This window comes from Talpa occidentalis, unplaced genomic scaffold (genome assembly GCF_014898055.3).
Source record: "Talpa occidentalis isolate TD23 unplaced genomic scaffold, MPIMG_talOcc4v2.1 talOcc4.11, whole genome shotgun sequence".
Classification (NCBI taxonomy): Eukaryota; Metazoa; Chordata; class Mammalia; order Eulipotyphla; family Talpidae; genus Talpa; species Talpa occidentalis.
In genome coordinates, this window is record NW_023601104.1 from 92,376,351 (window position 1) to 92,396,826 (window position 20,476).

The 20,476-nt window shown below is 41.8% G+C and overlaps 1 protein-coding gene across 3 annotated transcripts in view; it reads left to right on the top strand.

Annotated features, from left to right (window-relative positions):
- Nucleotides 1-20,014, top strand: part of AREL1 (apoptosis resistant E3 ubiquitin protein ligase 1) — a 44,489-nt gene extending 24,475 nt beyond the window's left edge. For all 3 annotated transcript variants that reach the window (XM_037503855.2, XM_037503856.2, XM_037503857.2), the window contains 15 exons: nucleotides 383-552; nucleotides 798-978; nucleotides 1,178-1,425; nucleotides 3,293-3,370; nucleotides 5,232-5,373; nucleotides 5,504-5,625; nucleotides 6,621-6,696; nucleotides 7,599-7,708; nucleotides 8,722-8,901; nucleotides 9,064-9,189; nucleotides 11,540-11,669; nucleotides 11,764-11,822; nucleotides 14,270-14,359; nucleotides 14,770-14,945; nucleotides 15,052-20,014. In XM_037503855.2, the coding sequence (XP_037359752.1) occupies nucleotides 383-552; nucleotides 798-978; nucleotides 1,178-1,425; nucleotides 3,293-3,370; nucleotides 5,232-5,373; nucleotides 5,504-5,625; nucleotides 6,621-6,696; nucleotides 7,599-7,708; nucleotides 8,722-8,901; nucleotides 9,064-9,189; nucleotides 11,540-11,669; nucleotides 11,764-11,822; nucleotides 14,270-14,359; nucleotides 14,770-14,945; nucleotides 15,052-15,154 (1,991 nt within the window). In that variant the 3' untranslated portion in view covers nucleotides 15,155-20,014. The remainder of the gene's footprint in view (nucleotides 1-382; nucleotides 553-797; nucleotides 979-1,177; nucleotides 1,426-3,292; nucleotides 3,371-5,231; nucleotides 5,374-5,503; nucleotides 5,626-6,620; nucleotides 6,697-7,598; nucleotides 7,709-8,721; nucleotides 8,902-9,063; nucleotides 9,190-11,539; nucleotides 11,670-11,763; nucleotides 11,823-14,269; nucleotides 14,360-14,769; nucleotides 14,946-15,051) is intronic.
- The last annotated feature ends 462 nt before the right edge of the window (nucleotides 20,015-20,476 follow it).

Consider the following 20,476-nt stretch of genomic DNA (forward strand, 5'->3'; position numbering starts at 1 on the left):
TGTAAGTGTGTACATGTGTTATTAAATTGGCATCTGACCGTATTTCAGATTGTTTTGTTTTTGCAGTTGTTCAGTATTTATTTTAAAGACCTGCCTTCTTGCAGATTTGAAGTGGGACTCTAAATACTATAGCTATAATTCTCAGTTCTGTTTTCTCCAAGTTATTTTCTCATTTTGTTTAGTGCTTGTAGGAATTGTTTAGTGCTTGTTAGGAATTTGTAAGAATGATCCCCCAAGTTCAGTTGAATTGAGCTGTTTTCTTTTTTTTCTCTGCCTCTTAATGGTATTGTTTATCCCTCGGAATTGGGCAGGGGCCCTGCTCTCTAGGACTCACTGATGCTTTGTAATCTTTAAACATTAGACTTCATTGTCTTTGTTCCAGGAATGGTGGTTCCTTCCAAGACTAAAATAGTATGCCATTTTTCTACTCTTGTGTTAACCTGTGGGCAGCCACACACCCTTCAAATAGTACCTCGAGATGAGTATGACAACCCCACCAACAATTCCGCATCCTTGAGAGATGAACTCAATTACAGTTTGTCCATTCATGAGGTAAGCAGCCTCCCTTTTTTCTCTGTATACTCCTCTCTCTGTCATTCTTCCCCTTGCAAATTCCTTCCCTCGTCTCCTTCTTCCTGGCTTCTGTGCTGTCCTTCCTTCATCTGACCATACCTCTCTTCAGTGACTGAGACTTGTGAGATAAGCTCATAGAAAGGAAAGTTCTTTGGAAGGAATAAGTTATTTTGCAGATAGGGAACATTATGTATGTCTGGTGATGCCTTGTTTTCCTCCTATAGCTTGGTCCTCAAGAAGAAGAGAGCACTGGAGTCTCCTTTGAGAAGTCAGTGACATCCAACAGACAGACTTGCCAGGTGTTCTTGCGGCTCACCCTGCATTCTCGCGGCTGCTTCCATGCCTGCATTTCATACCAAAGTCAGCCAATCAATAATGGCGAATTTGACATTATTGTTCTGAGTGGTGAGTTGAAAGAAAAGCTGCGATTTAGGCCTGTTCCCAGCCACTTGTTCTTTGCATGTCTGTTCTCTTCTGATCGACTTTACAAGAATTTGATATTTGAACCAAACTTGACTTAGAGTCCCATGGACTCAAGTTCTAGTGATAGGTAACTTTTTCTTTCTGACTCCTACCTTAAACCTTACTCCTTATTATACTTCAGAGAATGAGAAGAATATTGTCGAACGCAATGTGTCCACCTCAGGAGTGAGTATTTACTTTGAGGCTTATCTTTATAATGCTACCAACTGTACCAGCACACCATGGCACCTCCCGCCCATGCACATGAGCTCTTCCCAGCGCCGGCCTTCCACTGCTGTTGAGGAGGAAGATGAAGATTCACCCTCAGAGTGTCATACCCCCGAGAAGGTGAAGAAACCAAAGAAGGTGTACTGTTATGTGTCACCAAAGGTAGGAACTCCCATTCTTGCCTCAGAATTCCCTTGCCTGGGCTTGCATATAGTTGGCATAGCTGTTCCTCCTGAGCTACAGTTTTACTTTCCTTGATTTTAGTTATCCCAGTCAGTGCAGCAATTCCAGTTCATTCAAAAATATGCACAATGAGAGAGAGACCATAGTCACACAACTTTTACTATATATATATTGTTGCAACTGTTCTTTTAGCATTGTTAATTTTTCTCTGCCTAATTTATAAATTAAATTTTATTATAGGTATGTATGCTTAGGGGAAAACTGTGTGTGTGTGTGTGTGTGTGTGTACATGTACACACATATACACACATGCATGGTTTCAGGCAGGCACTGGGGGTCTTGGAAGGTTTGCTAACAAAAACTATAAGTAACAGTCTCAGAATCAAGGCAAAGTTACTGACTTTTATAGTGTTCCTAGGATACTAAGGGAGGCTGCCTAACTTAAGCAGATCATGCCACTTCTGCTGCTTCAAGTGTATTTTGGATTCGATTCAGCCTCTGTCTGGAATTCTGTATGCCCGGGCACTTTATTGCACCTGCGCCATTCTGCCCTTTGATGGCTTTTGTGGAGCGTTTTCAGGGCATGAGTTTTAAAGAGAACTACTTTAATTATTAAATTTTTTTTCACTTGTGTAAAAATTCTGTTTGGCCCTTTGTGCTATTTCAAAACAATTTGATCTTTCATTCTGTGATTTGTGAAACTACAATAAATAGATGTCACTATCAGGCTACAGAACTGGAATAGAGAAATTCTGGCAGAGACAAGGAGGTGAATTTCCCAAGGCCCCTGAGCTAAGAGGCACTTTGTGTTAGGGATTTTCTTTTTAATATTTGTATTTTGCTTATTCATTCAGACTTCAGAAAAATGAGATTCTTGAGACATCCCATTATGTTCCTTTAATCACATAACCAAAACTCTAGTTCTGATTCTGTTCTACTTCAGAACACTTTGCTATTTACTATTCATCAGTTGAAAATCTAGCCCTCATTTGGCCTGGGGAATTAGTAATGGGATAATTGATGGGTTATAGATGAAACAAAATTAGCTGTGAATTGATAATTGTTGAAGGTAGTGATGGGTTCATTATATGGTTTTTTCTTCTTTAGCCTGTGTATGTGTAATTTTCTTTAATGAAGAGTTTTTTAAAAATCAAGAAAAACTCTGACCTACTACATGTTTAGATAACATTTTTAGATTAAAAGACTATTATCATTCCCTTTTTTTGGTAGATGGTATAAAGGGATCCTTTTTTATTCTTATCTAAGGGATCTTTTTCTTTTTTTGGCCCTCTGATGCCAACCCCACTCTCCTACCCCCACCCAGGACCAAAAGGATTTTTATGGCTTTCATGGTATGAGACTACCATAACTACCTGTCCCCATGCTTCCACTCCCCTACCTCCTCTTCCATGGCAAATCCTTAATACCTTTCAACTTAAAGATAAAGCAGTGGGTATGACCACTGTTGTTTCTTGTCTCTGACTTTGAGGAAGTCTCTCTGAACAACTCCTGACTGACCAGAAGAGTTTGGTTGTTTCTAGGAGAAATGTTCTCTACTCATACAGTGAAAATCTGATCTCAGATGTTTAGAAATGGCAATAAGACTTGAATTTTAAGATTATAAGCAGTGTGAAGTTATATTTTCAGAATAATATTTTTGATTTGCTTATTTCAGGATAGAGTTAGTGTTATTTATTTGATTTCAGTACAGTCCAAATTGTTCTCTTTGTCCTTAGAGGGAAAAGATTACCACAGGACATGTAGATAGGGACTCTGATATTGGAAGTACAATATCCAAGTAGAGCCTTTTTATTTATCATTCATTTTCTTTATGTTGGTCCTCTAGCAATTCTCAGTAAAGGAGTTCTACCTGAAAATCATTCCCTGGCGCCTTTACACCTTCCGAGTGTGCCCAGGAACAAAAGTAAGTTGAACTTACATCTGGTCAAGCTGACTAGGCTTCAACTCTGGTATGCCTTAGCTTCTTTTTTTTTTTTTCCCTAGAAGGGCTTTTGGTGTTTGGGGAAGTTCTCATTGTGCTTATGGTATTCATCGCCCAATAAAGTAAGAGTTGTTATTCACAAAATAGCATGAAGAATATAGAAGTTCTAGAAGGATATGTGCCTGCAGAAAAAGGATTCAGCAGCAACCCAGAATAGTCATCTTTTGCCCAAAGACTAAGTTAGTGGAGTCTGTGTTAGTATCTCTGGCTTGAATTCTCAGTGTGCTAAAGCTATTTTTAGAATCAGCATTCATATATATTTAGAAAATTTTCCTAACTTTTCTGAGTTTTTGAAATTTAAAGGCAAATCACTTTCCTTCAGCCACTCTGTCCAACCTCTTCAAGGTAGCCATTTGCTGCTTTGTATATCCCCATTATCTTTACCCTTAATGTTTTATGTTGGAAGATCTATAGTGTTGCCTGTGATCCTTACTGAAGGCAGGTTCTGCTATTCATGATTTAAAGTAAAATTTGTGTTGTAGAGCACTGAGATAAAAAAACAAGGGGATGTACTTACTCCTGGTAGGTACTTTCTTGGAAAAAACTGGCTTAGCTTGTTTTGTTAGTTGGTGCAGAAGGGGAGACACACATGCACACAATGCAGGCTGGCTACAAAGTAGTATTTGTTGATTTGACCTACTGAATAATTAACCAACTGCAAATTAACCTCATTACATTCACATAATTACTGTTTTCTGGCAGGCAAAAATGATTAATGTAGATATTAATATGATTAATGTAGGTACTTTCAGTTTTTCCATGCAAGAAAAGCAAGCTTTTATATCAAATTGATAATATTCGTAATATATAGTTAAGGGCCTCCCTGTTGGCGCAAGGGGTTAAGAAGCAACTTGTGAGGCTGTCTGCAGCCAATGCAGCACAAGTTCAATCCCCAGCCAGGGAGGTGACCCACATGGCGCAGCAGACCTCTCCTGACTCACCTGCTGCTCCCTCAGCAGTGTATTTCAGTCAGCCTGCCTGCTCTGTTCCCACTCTATCTCTGGTGAATCCTTTCACCCCTACCCCACACCTCTGGCCTGTACCCCAGTATAAATGTATAAATAGATAAATCTTTAAAAATAATAATTTTTTAAAAAGATTTATAGACAAATCTTTAAAAATAATAATTTTTCCAAAAGATTTATTTATTTATTTATTTATACAAGCACTGGGTACAGTCAGAAGCACGGGAGTGTGAGAGAATTCACCAGAGCCAGAGCGGGGAACAGAATAGGCAGACTGACGAGGAGAGGTCTGCGCGCCATGTGGGATCCCTGCCGGTGGCCGGGGATTGAACCGACGCTGTAGAGTCTGCGGGCAGCTTTGCAGCCCAGTCCTCAACCACTGCGCCACCAGGGGAGGCCCAATAATAAAATTTTTATAATTTCTTTCATGTAGTAATAAAAGTTAAATTTGCTTTAAAAAATGGGTAGGGGTGTGGATAGTTTTTGCTGCATTTGAGGATTTTGTTTTTTTTTAAAGATTATTTATGTATACAAGAACCCACAGTTCTTATGGGGGGTGGTGAGAGGACTCACTAGAGACAGAGTGGGGAGCAGAGTAGGTGGATTGACTGAAATACACTGCTGAGGGGAGCAGCGGGCGAGCCAGGAGAGGTCTGCTACACCATGTAGGGAGCTCCCTGGTTGGGCTGGGGATGGAACTTGTGCTTCAGTGGCTGCAGATAGTTTCATAGGTTGCATCTTAACCCCTTGCCACACCAGGGAGGCCCTGCATTTGAGGGTTTTATAGACTTAACTCCTTTTTTTTTTAACTTTGTCAGTTTTCATACCTTGGCCCTGACCCTGTCCATAAGCTCCTCACGCTGGTGGTAGATGATGGCATTCAGCCTCCTGTGGAGCTCAGCTGTAAGGAGAGGAACATTCTTGCAGCCACTTTCATCCGCTCCCTTCATAAGAACATAGGTAAGGTTGTTCACAGGTCCTGAGAGGGCAGACAGTGACCCCAGCTGCCTTGGGTGTCTGAGGGTAGAGGTGGCCTGCACAGATGTCTTCTTATGAGGCTGCACTCACAGTGGTTCTTGTTTCTCCTCAGGAGGCTCTGAGACCTTTCAGGACAAGGTGAACTTTTTCCAACGAGAGCTTCGACAGGTACATATGAAAAGACCACATTCCAAAGTCACCCTGAAGGTCAGCAGGCACGCCTTGTTGGAGTCAGTGAGTAAAGTCTCATCTCTGTCAAGAGTTCCCAATATTTTTCAACTAAAAACCTCTTCAGTATTTGTTTACATTCTGTAGGCTATCTTTCTTATGAAATTCAAATTTCTCTCATCTTTTAAAATTCTGTTAGACTATTCTTCTGTGTGTTTCATTACACTAAGTTTGGGTCTGTGTCATTGAGAGGAGAGACTAGGTTATACGTTTGGCTTTACAATCTGTACTGAACTAACTTGTGAGCAATCTAACAACTCCTCTATGTAGGGCAGATGAAAGTAGATGTTACAGAGGAGGGTTCTTGTTATTGAATCTCTAGAATAGAAGAACTCTTGTGTGAAAAGGAAATGATTTTTGTTGTCACTCTGGTCTGTTGGAAAGGAACACCTGATGTGTGTCTGTCTCCACTGCGTAGACACTGGCGTAGTTCTTACATTCCCCAGGAATGAGAAAGCTTGGTCTCTGTCCAGAAAGTGTTTGTGATGTTTGGCTCTGTTAGGTGTGCCTGGAAACCCCTTTTCTTAGCTACATTCTCCGGGTGGCATGACTCCCTGTCTGAACCTATCCTGGTGGATGGAGCTGTCTAGTGGATAGACTATACTTGACTCGAAACCAGGATTGCTTTGCTGTTATACTGACAACTTACTAATTTGAGTCATTTTTATATCTTTTATGTAAGGCTTTCCTCAGTAGTAAAATGAACATTAAAAAAAAATTGACTTCATCTTTCCAGCAACAACAATGGTATAGAGATGAATTCAATTCTTTTCTAAAACCTTAAATTTCTTCTGGACATATGTGCATTTGAAATATAAGATGGTATTGTTAAAGTTTATTTGTAGGTAATATATCTCCTCCAGGCACTAGCATATTACAGAAAATGGATTTCCTCCTGGTTAGTTAAATTGACAATGATAATGTTCTTTCATTTTTGTTTTTAACAACAAAGAGATGCCAACCAATGTTCTGATGGTTTCCTTTCTTTCACTGCTTCACAGTCTCTGAAAGCCACCCGTAATTTCTCCATCTCAGATTGGAGCAAGAACTTTGAGGTGGTTTTCCAAGATGAAGAAGGTCAGTTTTGAAATTTCACATTAATCTTTTTTTCGCTCTCTTCCTTGTTTCTACACACCTCCTAACCCTCTCCACCAAAAATAAAAAATAACCCCCTTATACTTTTCCTTTCCCCCATCAAAAACAACAACAACAACAACAACAAAAACCCCTTTTTCCAAGGAAATAAGAAGTCATGAGTCAAGACCAAAAAAGGGTGATGTTTCATGGCCAGATGACTTGGTGAAGACTGTAGCGCAAACAAGTCTCAACAGAACCTTGGAGAGAGAATGCTTAAGAGTTTGAATCATAGGGGGCCTCCCTGGTGGCACAGGGTTAAAGTCTCAGCATTATCAAGCTATGGCCAGCCACTGCAGCATGAGTTCAATTCCTGGCCAGGGAGCTGACCCACAAGGCGCAGCAGATCTCTCCTGTCTCACCCGCTGCTCCCCTCAGCAGTGTATTTCAGTAGCTCTGCCTATTCTGCTCCCCGCTCTGTCTCTGGTGAATTCTCTCACCCCCCACATCTCTGGCCTGCATGCCAGCTCTTGTATGCATGCATGCATACATGCATAAATAAATAAATAAATAAATAAATAAACAAATAAATAAATAAATCTTTTTTTTTTAAAAAGAGTTTGAATGATAGACAAAGTAGCCTTTGTAGAATGAAGAGAAATGTCCATTTCCTGGGGTCTCTGGTCTGTATTTCCACACTAGAAGACAATAGCTTAGTGATCACACCTTTAATTCTTTAATCCTACAGACAGGGGTGGGATTTCAAAAAATGTTGATAGTTTAGGTGCACTGGAATGGGGAAACACTAAGGTAGTGGAAAGGAGGGAATGTGGAGAGTGTAAAACAAAGGATAAATGAACAAGTGTGATAAGAGGTGATGAGTAAAGTTTTATTAAACTTTTCAGCTCTGGACTGGGGAGGACCTCGCCGGGAATGGTTTGAGCTCATCTGCAAAGCACTGTTTGATACCACCAATCAGCTCTTCACACGATTCAGTGACAACAACCAAGCGTTAGTAAGTATGACTTCCCCATGGGAGGGTGAAATGTGGATTCTGTGATAATGGACAGACTGACTAGGGTTCGAGGTTATGTAACTGTTGTATAAATCTAACAACCTGTGCCTTGTTTTTAATTGTGATCCTTGCAATATGAACTAGTGAGATTGCCTCCTTCCCCTTTGCTTTTCTTCATTATTTCATTTATAAAGTAAGAAAAAATGCAAACAGATAAATGTTCAATAAAAATTATTATGGGCCTCCCCTGGTGGCGCAGCAGTTGAGCGCTGGGCTGCAAGGCTGCCGGCAGCCTCTGCAGCGCCGGTTCGTTCCCTGGCCGCTGGTGAGGGTCCCACAAAAAAATATATATATATTATTATAATGCAATGACTTTCCTACTAGTTATTATAATAACTTTCTCAAAACGTTCTTGAAGCAATTGAATTCTGTACTGGATCTATGAGTAGAGGTATGGGGAGTAGAGAAGTAGACTTTGGCAAAAGAAGTTTAGATTTAGGGGCCTCCCTGGTGGCTCAAGGGGTTAAGCACCGCACTAGGAGGTGATCCGCAGCCTCTGCAGCACAAGTTCGGTCCCACATGGCACAGCAGACTTCTCCTGTCTCGCCTGCTGCTCCCCTCAGCAGTGTATTTCAGTCAGTCTGCCTGTTCTGTTCCCCACTCTGTCTCTGGTGAATCCTGTCACCTTCCGCACTTCTGACCTATACCCCAGTTCTTGTATGCATAAGTAAATAAATCTTTAAAAAATCTTTATTTTTAGGGAAAAGGCATCACATCACCCACTGATGCCTTCCATTCTCAGCCAGGAAGTGCAAATTTAATCTAAGATTCTTTCCTCAAGTCACTGATTGACTCAGCAATAGCCACCAAAAGAGTAATGCCGTTTAGATGGGCTCTTTGATCCTTGTACTGAAATTCTTGCTCCCATGGGGTGGAGTTGGGGAAGGAGGGTCTTTCCAGAACTGGACTTGAAGAAAAATAACCCAGAGCTTTTTAATCTCTTTCTTTGGCAGGTGCATCCCAACCCTAATCGCCCCGCTCATCTTCGCTTAAAGATATATGAGTTTGCTGGGAGACTGGTGGGCAAGTGTCTCTATGAGTCCTCTCTAGGAGGGGCCTACAAACAGTTGGTCCGAGCTCGGTTCACCCGTTCTTTCTTGGCCCAAATCATAGGATTACGTATGCATTACAAGGTAACATTTTAGGTGTGCACTTTCTACTAACACCCCTTGCCATTAACTCCAGAATTTCTCCATTCTGAGCTTATTATTCTTAAGCTGAGGGAGTTGCAAGTGGTTACAGTTTTAATTTCTGGGAAGAGTCATGATCTGTTCTGTGTCTTCCTGTCTCCTCAGTACTTTGAAACAGATGACCCAGAATTCTACAAATCTAAAGTTTGTTTCATCCTCAACAATGACATGAGTGAGATGGAGCTGGTCTTTGCAGAAGAGAAATATAACAAATCAGGCCAATTGGATAAGGTGAGAAAGAGGACCAACACCTAGGGTTCCAGTTTCCCAGCCACGAGAGCAGCACTGTCAGATTGAACTTTCTTCAATGATAGAAATGTTCCCTATTTGTGCAATTGTTTGGAAACCCGAAATGTGACTGGGGTGATCAAGTAGCCAATTTTCTCTTTTTTTCTTTAACTTAATGTAAATAACCCTGTGAGACTAATGGCAGGCATATTAAACACTGTAGCTTTAGGGCATTGCATCACACATTTTGTGGTCTTGGTCCATTTTTTTTTTTTTAAGATTTATTTATGCATACAAGAGCTGGTCAGAGGTGTGGGGGGTGAGAGGATTCACCAGCGACAGAGTGGGGAGCAGAACAGGCAGACTGATTGAAATACAATGCTGAAGGGAGCAGCGAGACAGGAGAGGTCTGCTGTCATGTGGGTAGCTCCCTGGCCAGGGATCGAACTTATGCTGCAGAGGCTGTGGATAACGTCATAGTGTTGTACTCAAGCTAACCCCTTGAGCCACCAGGGAGACCCTGGTCCATTTTTTTTTTCCTTATTAAATTTTACTGTTGATAGTATTCTTGGAGGGACAAACACACAGAAGTAGGTTATAGTTAAGAAATCTTATTTTTATGAATTAAGAAGCCACTAAGTTACTTTCACGTTTTATCTTCAGCGATGTTCTTTATCTTTATTGGCTCCAGGTAATATTTCGCTCTCACAGGTCCCACAAATCCACAAATCCCCATTTGAATCCTTTTAATAGTGCACCAACAAAGGAAACATTGTTTGCAAAGCCCCCCATGTGTCTCCAAGCTTCATTTGGGGCCCCATCAATCCCTTAGTTCTGCATCCAGCTTCTGGACAGTTTCTGAAGGTGCCTCTTCTGTCTTCCATTGCTTATAATCTGGAGTTCTATTTTACCATGTCCGTGTTCATGTCTATGGGGCTGTCTCACCTCACAGGACACACAGTATTCAACCCCATCTTGGTTCATTTGAATGGTCCATTTGACCAAAAGGGGCATGTGCCCATCTGTCCCACCTATTCTACTTTTTAGAACTTATTGCTTAATTATCACTTCATAAGCAGTTTTGGAAGGGGTGGCAGTCCCTATGTCCACATTAGGGGTGGTGACCCCTGTTTAGCACTGTGCCTATATATCTCAGAACCTTTTATTGAAAACTTATTGGTCAAAAGTATTTCTGGTTCTGCTTAAACAGTATCAAGTGATAATGATGAAGCTAAAGTTGTGGTAATACATAATTGAAAGCAAAATATCAATGACTTAAAAGCTGTGACCCCCGATATAACCATACTGATAATCACTTATTCATTAGATTCAGATTTTGACACATGTGGGCAGAGCCTGTCTTCCTGAGCTGGTGTGGCAAGGTGGCTAGAGTCAATAGAAAACTGAATTATGGTCCACAAGCCCAGAGGAGTGCTGGTTTTAATTGGAATTAATAGGAATACTAAATCTCAGTAACTTACTTCTTAGGCTACTGGATAGAAATCTTTACTCAAATAAAAAAAAAATAACCAGAATGTGCATAATAGCAGAAAAAAGTTTCACATGTTTAGAGCTATTGAGAATCCACGCTCTGAGTAAATTTCCCTCCCTACTGTACTGCTGTCAGTACCTTAAAATCTGATCCTGTAACTAAGTGGAGGCCTTCTTTCATTTATGAAGATAACCTTGGCACTGTACACGGGGTGGGTTTAAACTGCTTCAGGACATCCTCAGAGATCCCCTTGTGTTGTTTGTTGGGTGTAGGGTGCCAGTTCCATCTGAGAATCGTGAGGGTTTTTCAGCTTTTTCTTTGCAGATAGGAATATCTGGGGCCCAAAAAAGGTCAATGACTGAATCCTGTAGCAAGTTAGCTTCAGGGTGGTGATTAAAATCTAGGATTTCCAAGTTTAGAGTCAGGGCTTTTCCCATTGTCTCAAATTGGAAATAGACGAATGTAATTCCACCTTAGAATTTCTGAGACCTAAAAAGACTTCTTTACTACTTATCTGGGTTTTATTTTCAGTTGGCTCAGGTTTGAGATAAGGTTAGTGGGGGTTTAATTTTGGATCATAGAGGCATTAAAGTGTTGCTAACTGGAACCATACTCAAATCTTCCTATTTGTCCAGGTTAGAGAAGACCCACTCAGCTATCTACTTAACAAATGATAGTAGAACAATAGTATTGAGCCGAGAAGCTTAATAACTAAGTAAAACCAAGTAGATAAAACCACAGCAGAAACTTGTGACTGTGATGGAATTCAATAATGGAATATTTTGGATATACAATAAGCAGATGTCATCTTATAAACTTCAATCCACAGCTTCTCCTTATCTGCCTTGCCTCCTATTTCAGGTTGTAGAACTCATGACAGGCGGAGCTCAAACCCCAGTCACCAATGCAAATAAAATCTTCTATTTAAATTTACTGGCTCAATATCGGCTGGCCAGTCAAGTGAAAGAGGAGGTGGAACATTTTCTAAAAGGTGAGGTACAGTCTACTCTTGGCTTTGAGATGAAGATATGAAGATACCTATATCTACTTCTGGATATGGCTTTGACTTTGCTACTTTGTTTCAGGCCTGAATGAGTTGGTCCCTGAGAACCTTTTGGCTATCTTTGATGAAAATGAACTTGAGGTGAGTGCTTAAAGTTGCCAACCCATATCTTGATTGGGTGCTTAGTATGCCTACAGGAACCAGCTTACTGAATTTTCTGTTAGGAGATGCTCTGGGACAGCCCTTTATGCAAGAACTGTTTTCACTCATCCATACATTAATCCGTTCTTCAGATTTTAAAAAGTTAGAATAAGAACATTAGAAACCAACAAATGACTGTTTTTTTTTAAATGACTATTTCTGAAGAGTGATCAATATTTATTTATTCTTCAAGTATATTGACACAGAATGTTGGTATCCTGTGCAGTCTTTGCAAATCCTGTGGCAAGTATATGTGATTTAAAGGACTGTTAGAATTTATTTATTTATTTATTTATTTATTTATTTATTTATTTATTTTTAAAATAATAAATTTTATTTTTATATTCCCCCATACAATTGCAACCCCCCCATTCTGACCCCCATCCCTCCCCTCCCGCCCCCCACCCCCCAAAAAGTATCTCTGGTTCATAGTTTTTTGTTGATTTTGATTTTCACTTTCTTATAGTTATTCATTTTCCTGGTCCCTTATTTAAGTTTTCTAGATTCCTGCTATGAGTGAGACCATCCGGTATTTTTCTTTTTCTTTCTGGCTTATTTCGCTGAGCATGATCCCTTCCAGCGCCATCCATGTTGCTGCAAATTGCATGTGTTTATCTTTTTTGAATGCTGAGTAATATTCCATGGTATATATGTACTAATATATGTACATCTTCTTGATCCAGTCATCTATTTTTGGGCATTTGGGTTGTTTCCAAAGCTTAGCTATTGTAAACAGTGCTGCTATAAACATAGGGGTGCAGGTGCTCTTTGGAATTGATGTTTCTGTGTCCTTTGGGTAAATACCTAGGAGTGGAATTGCTGGATCATATGGAAGCTCTATGTTTAGTAGGTCCAGAAATCTCCACACAGCTCTCCACAGTGGTTGGACCAGTTTGGAATTTATTTATTTATTGAATGCCATGTATGTTTAAGGCATTGGCGAGATGGCAGTGAATAAGATAAAGCCCTGGCCCTTATCAGCCTTGTTCTAATGAAGGAGACAGACCAAGAGAGGTGACATATTTCCAAGTTTGGGGCCACATAGTATAAATAACTTTATTTCAGATCCTGTAACAGTCAAAAATGGCTATTAGATGGTAAGTTCCATTCTATAATTAACAAAATTGAATTTCATAACAGGTGTGAATAAAAATAGAATCTGTTTTTACCTGCTGCTCACCCTTGACACATGGAGTGCAAATGAATAGTTTTAACTTTCTGTAGTCTTTATGAGGAGATGTTTTTGCAAACTGTCTCATGTAGTGTGAAAGGTCTTCTTTTAAAATGGGGAATAAAAAAGCAGTTTTAATGACTTCTAGAACAAGAATCAAAGTCTTATGCAATTTTCATCACTTTTTGTACCCTCAAGTACGAAATCCAAGCAAAGTGAACTCTCCACTTCTCAGCCTAAGTTCCTGGTAGCTCAATTACCCAATGCTAATATTTTTTGGACTGAGGAATAGTTAGTGGTGTCTTGTTATGTCATGAAGCAAAGCATTCATAACAATGTGTCAAAGTCAGTAGGAGGACACAAGATCGTACAGTTTGTCCACATCCTGCTCTCCCTTACTTGTTAGCTTAGCATGTTCCTTCCAAGGAGCTAAGCTCCTCAGGCTTGTTTTGGGCTTTTTTTGTCTCTTGATTAGAATATGTTGTTCTTTATAGCTATTGGATGAGTTCTCATTGTCTGCTAAGTAACATACTGGATCCTGAACCAAATTAGGACATTAACAACATGTTTGGTGCTATGATGTCATTAATGTTCTCTCTTTTTTTCTCTTGGTGTACTTTTAAATTTATTTGATCAAGTAGAGACAGGGCTGAAGGAAAGGTAGTAAAAGTTTAATCCACAGAAGGGCTGGATCCTGGGGGTGGGGGGAGGGGAAAGGAGAACCATCTGACAAATTCATAAATGCTGTGGGGTCTTAATCAAAATGAAAGGCCTGCCTTTTCTCCTGGTACCCCCAGGCTGTGTTCAGAGCAGACTGTCATAAACTAATGTCTTTTTGTCCTTTGTTTCAATTCAAAATAACCCACAACAGCAGTTCTTCATTAGGGTTGTACATCAGAAATGCTTGGGAAACTTTTTCAAAATACATAAGTTCATAGTCCATTCCTAGAGTTATGATTCAATAGCTTCTGAGGTAAGACCATAGGCGTATCTATGTGTTTTTTGAAAGCTGTGTGAATTTTACCCCACCAGTTTGCGACCATTGGTCTATTTTAATTGATTTTCCAAAAGCTTTATTCTGGCATTATGTCCCCACCTTAAGCCTTTTTCTTGGTGTTTTCTTTATTCCACACTTTATATACTAATAGGTCATTTTGACCTAATGTTGGGTCTTTGTCCCTCTACTGTCCTACTAACACCTAACTCTCTTCTCCAGCTGCTGATGTGTGGGACTGGGGACATCAGTGTGTCTGACTTCAAAGCCCATGCAGTGGTTGTTGGCGGCTCATGGCATTTCAGAGAAAAGGTAAGTAGTCCAAACTCTTGTTAGTTGGATTTATGCTGTGTGGTGAGGTAGACGTTTCAGAGGAAAAAGTCAAGGAGTCAAAGAAGCAGACATATTGACTAGGAAAAAATGGTAAGTGTGGGAAATGATAAATATGAAAAAATGATCAAATGTGGGTGGCTGTCTCGACAGGAGGGAGCCCTGGAAGCATAGGAAAGGCAAAGAAATAGAGCCAAGCAATCAGTGATTCTTGTTCACTGTGTGACAGCGTTGAGAGATTATCAATTCTAAAAGTTCCTTCCAATGTCTGCATAGAGAACAGTAACTGGGGCACACCCCCCTCTTCAGGGTATTCTGTTCCTTGCCCCACCCTGGGTCAAATCTTGGATTGCCTACTGGATGTGACACTGGCATTGTGCTCTCCTTGCCAGGTCATGAGGTGGTTTTGGACTGTGGTTTCCAGTTTGACCCAGGAGGAGTTGGCTCGGCTACTTCAATTCACAACAGGCTCCTCTCAGCTACCCCCTGGAGGCTTTGCTGCCCTTTGCCCCTCATTCCAGATTATTGCTGCTCCCACCCACAGCACGCTACCAACTGCACATACGTGGTAGGTATCTGACTGCCCCTGCACACTTTCCTGGGGGATTCTCTTTGCAGTCATTACCTATGTTTCTGGGAGTGCGAGTTAATCACTTCTGCCTTTGCTCTTCCAGTTTTAACCAGCTGTGCCTCCCCACGTATGACTCGTATGAAGAAGTGCATAGAATGCTGCAGCTGGCCATCAGCGAGGGCTGCGAGGGCTTTGGCATGCTCTGACCACTCCTGCCATCCACTTGGGTCCCGTACTCTCCAGAGCATCGGGGTGCACATTACAGACGCCATAACCACTGACCCTAACACACACATAACCATCAGCCAGAAGGCGCTGCATGCTCCCCTGTGTCTGGAGTATTTGGTCACCTACAAGCCTTGTCCTTCCCTTGTCCCCTTCCTGTCCATCTTCCTCACTGGCCATTTTAGCATGGTATGTAATCGGAGCTATGCGTTCAGTCATGAGAAGAGAGAGGCCTGTGCCGCTGTAATTTCACTTGGTTCTCAGAAGATCTCAGTAGTAGAAGTGGCCAGAGTGGCTGAGGGAGATTACATAAAGGATTCAGCTCTCCTGGAAGGCTGGATTCTCTCGCCTTCCTCAGCCACCTCTGCTGATGCTCTCAGAGGTCCCTTCTGTGGCCCTTGCTACTTGACCTGAGGTACATGAGTCCTTCTCATGGACAGGTTAATTGCCTCTTCTCATTTGGGGCCAGCAGAAGCCCCAGGTAGGATGGCCCATGTGGGCAATCTTTGGTTTTGTCTCTCCACACAACAGGCGCCAGCCATGGCTCTGGACTACCTCTAACAGGGCCTGGTAGCTCTAGACCATGTTTCTGTGGTGTCAGAACTGGAAAGGGAGCTTTCCCTGCAAGCATTTCTGGGAAATGATCATTAGCCCACAAAAAAGAACTGTCTGAGCTTTTTCTTGAGTTTGAGCCAGTGAGAAAAACAGACAGACCTAAGAATGTGAAAGATAGCTGGGCTGTAGCCTCCAGTGAGGAATGTGATTCTCCTTTAGGGCTAAGGGACCTGTTTAGGCACATGGCTGGCTCAGAGACTACTGATGCTTCTCCTGCATTTGTTCTTTACAGTGAGGTATGGCTGGGCCTGGCCACTTAACCTCCAGTTTATGCAGCTGGGAAATGCTGGGGGTTCGTTCGCTTTTTTTGCTAAAGAATACTTTTAATAAGGGACAGTAAGAATAGCATACCATCAATCCCTGTTTCTCTCTTTGCTTGGTGGTTCCTGGCAGCACTGAGACAAGGGAAAAGGAATCCGTTGTTTTAGAGGTTATCACAGGTCCTTGAGGTCAGGACACTGGAACACAGAGAGAGAAGATAAGCCAACAGTAAATGCCTATCTGTTCCGATTATCTCCCTTCACTCCATCACTTGCCAGCAAGGGGAACTAAGGAGGGAGGAAGATAGATTCACTGTGGTGTGACGATTGAAGAGAACCTGCAGCTGCCTCTGGAAAGATGACAGCGTCCTCTTTCAACAATTTGGATGAAAACATTTTCAAGACTCAAAATCTCATCAACTTCCCAAATTTCTGTTTTCAAGAAGGATTTGCTACAAGCTACCATTCCCATTGGGGCATTCAACTCTGAGAATATTACAAGCCATCTTTATTGCCAAAACCAGCAAGTGCAGAGTCCAGAGATGAGGCAAGACTCATGGCAAGGCCTTAGCCTCCCAGAAGCATGTCTGAGCCCTCCTGTTCCCAGGGATCACAAGGAATAAGCCCTCCTGAGCTGCTACATTTCCTGCCTGACCTCACTTCTTCGCAGTTGTCATTTGTCCTTGGCATGGGTGCTGACCTCATTTACCCTTGGGGCCTAGGATCCAGCATCGGGCCTATGCACCCCAGGGTCCTCCATGCCACATGGTCACTGCTCTCCTCAGGGACCAGGACAAGGTGCTGCTGCTCACCCCATTGCTTTCCCATGGGATACGTACAGGCGAGTTTGCAGCTGGGGGCAGGTGGACTGCTTCTGCTGTCTTTGGCAGTTGTTCCTTGTGATTCTGCATTCTCCCCTCCAGCAGCTCTCCAGAGACTGGTGCTGGAGCATGAGTTGATTTTTTTGGCTAGATCTGTCATTTTAAGCTCTAGTCGTAGCACTTTGCAGAGCCTCCTGGGCACCACTGCAACCCAGCTGGGGCATCCTTAGCCCCGGAGTCTTTGTTTAACAAAACCCTTTGGTACTCTTGTGGTTTTCTATTCTTCCCCAACTTTACTCTCTCCTACTTCTGTTCAAAGGCATTTTGCTCTTTTTGGCCTTTCTTTTTCCCAACCCCACTCCCCAATCCTAGCTTGTGTGGGGGTTGAAAGTATAATATTCGAAGAGAAGGAAAAGTGTCTGTTATTTCTTGGGCAATTTTTGAATTCACATTTCTTATTTTGGCTGGTTCTTTAATTTATGCCCTTGTGGCCCAGGTACTGGGGGTGGGGGTTGGGGTGGGGCAGCTAACCTTCTGACCTTTTAGTGTCTTTGAAGGAGCCGGGCACCAAGTGAACACCACGGAGAGTGTTGGCACGTTTCTAGAACTTCAGCAGAGATCAAGCCCTGCTGCAAAATTGTCAGGCCAGGCAAAAGGGCCAGACAGTTGCAGTAATAGTGTAAATATTTTGTACAGTAAATAAATCACTGTTTAAAAGGACAAGGAGCAAGTGACTGTTTTGAGTGGTGGTTCAGGGCTTCAATTGGAGATGGGGACGGAAAGAAAAATTTAGAAATGGCTTTGCTTTTTCCCAGTGATTCCGTCACAAGCATTAGCTTGGTGTAGTACATACACGAGAGCTCTGGCAGGTCCCAAGCCTTGCCCTTTCACCCCTCCCTGACTGCTGTCCATGGTGCCAGGCACAGAGAGCCAGTTGGTGGGGGGTGTGCTTGTTCTCGGCTCCTAAAGAGGAAACTGGTTTGGCAAGAGTCTTTTTCTCATCAATCTTTTGAACATTAATTTATGGTTATTTTACAACATAAGAAACTCAGTGCAGAGAATTTGGAAATAAAAGTACAGGCCACATGTCATCTGGAATTAACCACTGCTAACACTTTGATGTATATCTGATTTGCGTAAAATTGTACATCTCCCCCACCCCCAGCACACCCCCCACAAAATGAGTTTGACAGAGAGAGAAAACCAGACTTCTGATTTGGGCCTAATAGGAAAAGTATTAGGGACCCTGGCTTTGCTTTAACTATACGTTTTTAGATTAACAGTCCTACTTCTTTAGTACTCTTGTGGCTTTGAATGGGTCACCATGAGCACTCATCATGTAGTGATTTCAGTCCATCATAAAGTTACTTGTAAGTCTCAAGAGGCTGGTAGGATGGTTCTTGAATTAAAACAGAAAATAATGGCTTCAGCCTGTTGTGCACTGTTACCTCTAAGCCACTGCGAAGAATTCTCAGACCTCTCACTCCAGCCACACTTCTCTTAGGCCTACAGTACAGGTCACTCAGCAGTTAGCTTGCTCCAGAGGGCTCCAAACCTCTACTTTGGCTTCACTTAGACCCTCAAGCATAATAGATCAACTTCAGGTACGCCATAATACTTTTTTTTTTTTTAAGATTTATTTATTTATACAAGAACTGGGGTACAGGCCAGATGTGCAGAGAGTGAGCGGATTCACCAGAGTACTCCGTAATGCTTTTATTTAAAAATGAATGTTTCCTTTTTTATTTCGAGATGTAACATCTATGAGCATGTACAACTTACTAAATAGTAAAGGAAGCACATGTGCTGCCACCATCCCCATCAAGAAATAAACATTGCAGTGCCGCAAAGCAAATCTCATCCCACACTCTAGAGGTAACCATTACCCTGACTTTTGTGATAATCCTTTCACCAATTCCCTTTCCAAACAGCTTGTCCTAAATTTATAGAGAGGCACGGAAAAGGAATCCATATGGTCTCTTGAGCCGCTATCCAAGATCAGAGTCTCCTCAGTCATTATAGCAGCTCACAGTTAGTATTCTGAGACCATTGTTGATTTGTGAGAATCTAGTTCAGGTTCTTACTCTTGAATCCAGTGAATCATATTTAAAGACTATAAGGTCTCACTGCAAAATTTTTTCTCCAGACATGCTAAATTAGTCACTCCTTTGCTTTCATTTCTTGAACAGGTTTTGTGGGCAGGGCTAATGTGGTGGTGATCCTCATGGGTGTCTGCAGCAGGTTCTTGAATATATAAATATAGTGTTGAACATGAATCAGCACCAAAATATCTCCAAAAATGTGGATTGACTTGTATTTCTGACTCAGAGAACTGAATCTGTGCACCATTTAGCAAGAAGCCGTTCCAAATTATTGGAAAGCTTGGTTCTTTTTGTTGGGAGGGCAAAGAGGGTACATTAGACATCTGCCAAAGGGATTCTGGTGATCTTGATTTGTATGTGACAGAGTGGCCTAGGTTTGAAATGTGACTTCTTGTCAATACCACCCTCTCCCCCCACCCCCATTTGGTTTACTTGGATTTTGCTTATATAAGAACACTGGTAGCCGCACAGCAAAGACCTGGTTCTCTGGAGTAGACTGAGGTGTAATCTATGTAGAATGGTCAGGGAATTCCTGTTAAGGGAATGTGAATGTCACAGTCTCTTCACAATCAGCGGAATGAAAACTAGGTTTTGGGCATCAGTGGTAGCTTTAGCAGAGCTTTCCAGGTTGTCTGTAGAGCCCTTGCTTGTTAGTACTAGCCAGCACACCAGTACCAGCTTAAACACAAGTGGTAATCTCTCTAGGGGCAGGCACACCAGCACAGAACCACAGCATCCAGTCACCTTGCAAGAAGAATGTCAGGCTCCCTGCCTAGTTCCCCCTGTAGCTTTCCTTCAGGGAGATGATGGATAATTTATCCAGAATGAGGCCCGTGGATATGGTTGCTATCCAATTAGGTTACCATGGCCTTGCAGTCTTTCATGGCCACGGAAGCCTTAGACCGAGTATTTCTGCCTTGATTGGCAGACCAGGCAACTTTCTGAGTGAGCAAGGTCTTAGGACTTTGACTTAGGGATGACACTAGAAAGAAGTCAACCTTGATTTACTCAAGTAGCTAGGTGAAGAGATTATATATATATATATATATATATATATAGGTAAACCTCCTTGTGTCCTTGAACAGGGCACATCCCGATGACAGGAATCTACTTGTATCCCATGTTCCTGAGTCCTAGACCCCTGAGCCTCCTGCCTCCCTTGCAGCACAGGCATCTCCTATCATCTGGCCTTTTCACAAAGATATCCTTGGATACTTTTGCACCAGATGTGTAGAATGAGACCCTCAAAGAATAGAGAGCCACGAATTGATGAGCTTGAACATTCATACTTTCTTTTTAACTCCCATGACTCAACCTCAGGCAAGAAAATCTTTCAGTATTTTCCTGACCTGCAAAATGGTGTTATTAACTAAATAAAGAAAATTACGTGGAAAAAAGCCTTCCTATTATAGTACGTGATACCATATTGACTATGGTTTATGGTATCATAGGAAGACTTACCTATCTTCCATAGGAGGAAGCAGCCTATGATCTGAGGACAGTAG